This window comes from Calidris pugnax, unplaced genomic scaffold (genome assembly GCF_001431845.1).
Source record: "Calidris pugnax isolate Ruff unplaced genomic scaffold, ASM143184v1 scaffold255, whole genome shotgun sequence".
NCBI lineage: Eukaryota > Metazoa > Chordata > Aves > Charadriiformes > Scolopacidae > Calidris > Calidris pugnax.
In genome coordinates, this window is record NW_015091101.1 from 510,840 (window position 1) to 517,664 (window position 6,825).

The 6,825-nt window shown below is 64.7% G+C and overlaps 1 protein-coding gene across 1 annotated transcript in view; it reads right to left on the reverse strand.

The window, feature by feature from the left end:
- The window catches only part of LOC106897362 (nuclear receptor ROR-beta-like), a 23,084-nt gene extending 16,724 nt beyond the window's left edge, over nucleotides 1-6,360 (reverse strand). The window contains exon 1 of the mRNA XM_014957953.1: nucleotides 6,329-6,360. Within this exon, the coding sequence (XP_014813439.1) occupies nucleotides 6,329-6,335 (7 nt within the window). The 5' untranslated portion in view covers nucleotides 6,336-6,360. The remainder of the gene's footprint in view (nucleotides 1-6,328) is intronic.
- Between the last annotated feature and the right edge of the window lie 465 nt (nucleotides 6,361-6,825).

Genomic DNA, 6,825 nt, shown 5'->3' on the forward strand with positions numbered 1-6,825 from the left:
CCTGGGGCAGCAGCGCTGCCCCCCCCAGTGTGGGCAGGGAGCGGGCAGGGCATCCTCACAGCCCCGCCAGTGCCAGCCCCCCCAAGTGCACTGGCATCCCAGCCCCAGGGTCACCCCTCTGGTGGGGAGATGGAGGCACGGGCAGGGTGACACGTGGCCACCCCCATCTCACCGATGCCAGAGACCCCCCCAATTCCCCGGCACCTTCGCCCGTGCTGCCAGAGAGGGGTGAGAACCCCCAAACCGTGGGGTCCCCTCCCTGCCCCGATGCCCTGTCCCGGGGGTGGGATGGAGGTGGTGGCACCACGGGGGGGTGGACACAGGGAGGTGGTGCCACCCTCAGCAGGAAGCGGCGTCGGTTCGTTACGCAAGGTTAATTGCAGCCGCCGGGTGATGCATCGCCGTCGCGCCCTCACGCCCGCGGCCGATACTCCCGCTGCCCCGCAATTACCGGCACCCCACGGCCCCGCCGAGAGCACCCACCGGGCAGAGCCTGGGGGTGCCCCCACCACAGGGACCATTCCCCAGCCCCCAGCCATGGCCATGGCTTCGTCTGATGCCAACGGCCAAACCCTGCCCCTGCGCCCCCAGCCCAGGCAGGGGGGAGCCCCCCAGACCCCCCCAAGCCGGTGTGGGCAGAGCTGAGGGGACATCGGGGACGATGCTCTCCCGGCTCCTCCAGAGCCAGCCGTCACCCCCGGGTGCTGCAGAGGAGAAGACCTGACCGCTCACCCACAGCCTCTTGGAGGTCTAATTGCTATCCTGCTAATTACACGGCCGTGCCCGCCGCTGGCACCTGACCCGCTCGTAAAACGTTCGCCCCAAATAACTGACGTGGAGATACGGCCGTAACCCCGGCACGACGGCAATTACAGCCCGGGACAGCGGTTAATTGCCGCTCTGTTGGTAAGCCCCAACTGAATCATGGTGCCAGCTCCTTCGGCGTCCCCTCGTGTGTCCCCTCGTGCTGCGGCCATGTCTCCCCAGGGCCGGACACCCCCCCTGAGGCAAACCCAGCGGGATGGGGAGGGGTGTGGGTGCTGGTGGGGTGGCCACAGGAGCACCCCACATCCCCCAAACCCCACCGTGATGAGGGGGAACATCCCAGCAGACCCCACACCCCCTGCCCTGCCTCAGTTTCCCCAGCAGGGTGTTGGGCTCCTCCTCCCACCACAACCCTGCGAGCGTCAGCCACGCTGTGCAAAATGGGGGTTATTTAGATGCCGGGGGGGTGGGCAGAAAAGGAAACTCCCCCCTTGTGCCCAGCAGGGCAGGAAAAAAAAAACCAAAACAAACAACAAAGGGGTTAAAAATTAAATAATAATCTCCAGCCGGCAATTAAAATGTCCCGGCTGCGGTATTTGCTCTCCTCCCACTGTAAATATTTCTTGCCCAACTCCCGGCCCGATGCCACCCTTTATGTAAGTGGCACCGTGGCACCGTCCGGCCACCACGGGGCTCGGCCGTGCCGGCGGTGGTTGCCCCCGGTGCGGTGGCTGCGCGTGGTGGCCCCGTGGCTGGAGCCATCCTGTCCCACTGACACACTTTCTGCCCGTGGCCCCACGCGCTTGTGTAACACCACGGCCCTTAACCCTTCCCACCGCCGCCGCAGCGGGAGGGAGACCCGGCTGCACCCCAACCTCCCGTGGGGGTATTTGGGGTATTTGGGGACATTTTGGGGTATTTGGGGACATTTTGGGGTGATACCTTGAGCCAGCCCTGGGGACACCCGTTTGCCGCCCTCCGTGGGGGAGGTAGGTCAATCCCCCAGGACACAGGTCCCGTGTCACCCCCCAGACCTGTGTGTGTCCCCCCCTCCAGCTCAGCACCGTGGGTCCCAACCCAGGCAGGTGGCTCCAGTGGTTTCAGCAGAGCCAGAGCCACCCTCCTCAGAGCAAGACTCGGCCTTCCTCCCGCCCCGGGCACACCCTCCTCTTCCATCACCTCCGCCCCGAGAGCAGGCCATCCCTCCTGCACCCCAAAACAAGGCAGACCCCAGAGGATCCAGCCATGGGGGTCTGCATCCTCCCTCCCTGGCACAGGGGCCATGGGTGTCCCCATCCTCCTCCTCCTCCTCTTCCTCCCCCTATCGCTCCCCTTGGCCTTATTTTCTCACTGTTGGGGGGAGGGAAATCAGGAATCACCCCAAAACCATCAGCACCCCACTGAGCCCTGGGACATGCTGCAACCCCTCAGTTGCTTGAGGCTTTTTAGAGCTGCCCCCCCTCCCACACCCCACACTGGCTCCATGGGGCTGAGTGTCCCTGGCTGAGGGGGGAGGACCCCGGGGAGCATGAGGGGTGGTTTAGGGGGCACTGGCAGGTCCCTGCGGGGATGGGAGGAGTTTTGGGGGGCACTGGCCGGTCCCTGCAAAGCCTTTGGTGCAGGCCCCCCCATGGGGTGAGCCTGCACACCCTTCACCCATGGGGCTGGGTCAGGATTTGGCCACCCCCAGCCCTGGGTGGGCTACCTGAGGCCACGGGAGCAAGCCCACCCCACATCCTTCCCCCCAGGTCCTGGGTGCCTTTCGCCTGGGTGGGGGGAGCAGCCCAGCTCCGGGTGTTTCGGAGGTGGCTCCGTGCCCCCGTGGCCGTCCCTGCCCCAAATCCCCCCTGGGTTGCCGGGGAGAGCCCCGGGGCAGGCGGCTTCCCCGGTGCCCTGCCTCATTACCCAGCGAACCTGCTGGGAAAGTAGGTCTGTGCCCCATCCCGCTGCCGCGATCGATGCCGCAGGACGGGCACCTCCGGTAATTAACAGCAGCCCCGCAGCCCTCCCTCACCTCCCCTGCCCCAGCCAGGGCTCGGGGGTGCTCTGATGCTCTGCCACCACCTCTGATGCTCTGCAACCATCTCTGATGCTCTACCACCACCACCTTCTCCCCTCCGGCTCCACATCCCCCCCACTGCACCCAGAGCAGGGGGAGAAGGATGAGTCCAGGCTCCCCAGGGACCCCCAGGGACACTCAGGGACCCACGATGCCGTCCCACCTCCCCATCCCTGCCCCAAAATCCAGCTTTGCTCCTTCATTCCCAGCAGCAACCTCCGATCCCAGGTCCCAGCGTCGCTCCCGCCTCCGGGAGCCACCACAGCAATTAGTGGCTGTTCCATTTTGGGAAGGTGGCCATGGGGTAGGGTTGGCAGAGGAGGAATAAATAGGTAAATAAAGGGGACGATCACCCCTTTGACATCCGCTGTGGGGTTTACTTTTAAACGGGCTCCCACCCTGCAGCACCCTGGGGTCACCCCCCTATTTTGGCTGTCACCGCCGGCAGATCCCACCCCACGGGGAACCCCGAAGGGGATGGGGATGGTTTGCAGCGTGTGGCTGGCACGGCACCGGCTCCAGGCCCCAGGGGCACCGGCAGCACCGGGGCCACGTGGGCAACTGACCGGCTCCATAAGGAAAATTTAAATTACACACCTCCCGCTCCGCACGGGGCTGTGACGCTGGAGGTGGGAACTTTGGCTGTCACCGCCGGCAGATCCCACCCCACGGGGAACCCCGAAGGGGATGGGGATGGTTTGCAGCGTGTGGCTGGCACGGCACCGGCTCCAGGCCCCAGGGGCACCGGCAGCACCGGGACCACGTGGGCAACCGACCGGCTCCATAAGGAAAATTTAAATCACACACCTCCCGCTCTGCACGGGGCTGTGACGCTGGAGGTGGGAACTGGTTGGGTTTTTTTTTTCTTAATTGATGAGCAGAGATTTCCTGGAAACTTTGAGCCAAAACGGGGCTTGGCTACTCTCCCCCAGCCCCATGGTGGCCCCCGGCCACTTTTGCTTGTGGCCACACGGCCGGTGGCTTCACAGCCACCCCCATCCCCAGCGAGGTGCAATTTTTTCTGTGTTTTTCCATAGTTTTGTGTGTCCCCAGCTTGGGAATCGGTGGGTGGGTGGGCAATGAGGCTCCCCCCATGGCCACCCGGTCCCTGCCCCCCCCCCTCCCCGGGCTGTGCCGGTTCACCGGCTCCCGTGCCACGCGGCACCGTGCCAAGGCCAGCCCCGGGACACAGCCCTTTGCACTTTGGCTGGCACAGGAGGGTGGCAGAGATGGGGCGGTGGGGAGGGGGACCTGCCACCAGCCCGGCGTGGGGACAAACGGGGCTGGGGTGGGATAATTCGGGATGGGGTTTGGGGGGGGAATTATCTCCGTGGGGGGCTAAATAAAGGCAGCGAGAGCGGCTCCGCTCACCACATCCACTAAACCGGGCGCGATTTAGACATTAGCGGCTCTTTAAATAGCCACAGGGGGGTTCAAAGGTGAAGGTGCCAGGGAGGAGGGACGGGCAGGACGGGCAGGGGACACTGCCAGCATGGCCACGGCCGTGGCTTTAACCCCCTGCCACCCATGGGGACAGGGACCAACATCTCCCCATCATCACGCTTTCCCCCCTCTTGGGCTCTGCTGCTGCTCCCTGGGGTTATCAGGGTCAAGGATCCCAAATCCTGGCTGGCTCCTTGTGGACCCCACGCTGCTGGTGGCCACCACCCTTCTCCTCCAACCTTCATTTTGGGCGGAAAAGGGTGAAGACCATCCATCACCACCCACATCCTGCCATCCCCAGGCCATCGTGCGGGAGGGCCGATGGGTGCCAGCCGCCCTGGCCGCTGCCTGCACGCTGCCGAAACGGGCAGGGAAGCTCCTCCTCCTCCTCCCTCTCTCTGATTTTTTTTTTTTTTTTTTTTTTTCTCGGAAAGGCTGCCGAGCCACCGCACGCTCCGAGCCACGCCGCTTGCAAAACAAGCGAGCAGGAGGGCTGGAAACCCTATAGGATTATACAAGGCAAAGCCTCTTGCCCGGCACGGCCGCAGCGAGGGGAAGGACAGGAGCCAGGAGCCACTGTGCCCCCTCCTCAGCCCAGGAATGGGGCAGAATGGGGACGGTTTTGGGGGAGAAAAGGGAGATGGAATCAATTCAAGCGTCGCCATGCGGCACTCGGGTTTTGGGGAGAGATGGGCACCCTGCGCCGGGCAGGGCTGGGGGAAAAACACCCAATGGGGGAAAATGATGGGATATCAGGGGGTTTGGCCCTTAAATTAGTGCAATATACAGTAATTAAGGGGGGAAATGGAAAAAAAAAAACTTAAAAAAAAAGTTCATCCAGCTGCTAATTAAGCCCGGTGCCGGCTGTGCAGGAGCTACGCAAGAGGCAGGCGGTGTTATTAATTAGGCAGGCGTTAATGTTTCCCTCCGTACTAATAAAGGTGAAATCCCGGGATGTGAGGGAGCGGGAAGGGGACGTGGGGGGGTCGCCTCGGCCAGCCCCCCCGTTACACAAGAGTGCGGCGGGGGGCAGAGCCGCAGCACCCGCAGCCGCGCCGGGGAGGGGGGAAAAGCCATGGGTGGGAGGCAGCTGGGAGATGTCCCTCCCCGTAGGTCCACCCCAAAATACCCCAAAACCTCGCACCCACAAACACACCTCAATACGTGCACCCCAAAACCCACACCTCAAGACGTGCCCAAGGGGGTGAAGGGCTCCAGCACTTCAGGTGATGATGGAAAACGGCTTTAAAGGGGGATAAAAATCCCACCCCGGGGTGGCAGGTCCCAGCAGCTCCCTTGGGGACGGGGACAGCTTGGTGTGGCCACCACTGCGTCACCATCACCGGGCCGGATCGGCCGTCCCGCCGGAGCCTGCCTTCCTTCCTCCCTCCCTCCTCCTCCTCCTCCTCCTCCTCCTCCCAACCGCCTGCTTTGCAAAGCAGAGGGGTGAAAGGTAGGAATTGCCTTTAATAAGGGATAAAATCAGGCAGGAGCTGGCGCGACCCTTCCCTGGATAAGGGGCACCTGAAATCACGGCTGGTCCCTCACCCGTCCCCCCCCCCGCAGGAGGTTCCCTCCGGCCCCGAAGCGCCCCCAAAACCACGGGGAGGGGGAAAAGGGGGGGAAAAAAAACCCACAATAAATCCAGCCCTGGTGGGAGCAACATATTGAAGAGGAGATTAAGGGGTTTAGTGCGAGGAAAAGCTTAAGAGCGGGTCTAAGCCGGCATCGGGAAGCGAAGCAAAATAAACAACAATTTTTATTCCTAATGAAGGGGGGGGAGCCGGAGCCCCCAGACCGACCCGGGGGGGCTGGTGCGGGTCCCCCCGCCCGGGCTGATGCGGGTGTCCTCCGCCGGGAACCACCGATACCGGGGTCCCCTCCGTGTCCCCCGACGGGGACGAGGCGGGTCCCCCTCCGGCGGGGCTGTGCGGGTCCCCCCCCCCGCGTCCCCCGGCGGGGCTGCTGCCGGGTCCCCCTCCGTCCCTCCCCGGGGACAACTTTTCCCGCAGTCGGGGGGTCCCCCCGCTCTCCCCAGCTCCCCCAATTTCCCGCACTCACCTCGCATGGTGGCCGGCGGCGGTCAGGAGCGCGCCGGGGCCCCGGTTCTGCCCGCCCCTGGGAGGGCCCTGCCGGTACCCGGCCTGTCCCGGCTCGCCCGGGCACGGGGCCGGCTGCGTGTCCCGCTGAATCACGGCGGCTCCTTGCTTCATCCCGCTCCCCGCGATGTGTCCCCCCCCTCCCCCGCCCCCTCCTCGGGGTACCCCGCTTGGCACAGGGACCCCCGGTACGGCTGCGTGTCCCGCTGAATCACGGCGGCTCCTTGCTTCATCCCGCTCCCCGCGATGTGTCCCCCCCCTCCCCCGCCCCCTCCTCGGGGTACCCCGCTTGGCACAGGGACCCCCGGTACCATCCCGGGTTGGGACGGGGTGGGGGGGGGAACCCTGGAGAAGGTGCAGACACCCCGGCTCTGGGTGATGGGGGGGGATGGAGGAAGAGTGGGGAGTCCCCAGCAGCCCCCCCCCGGTGTCCCCACGTCGTGGGGACATCAAGGCTGG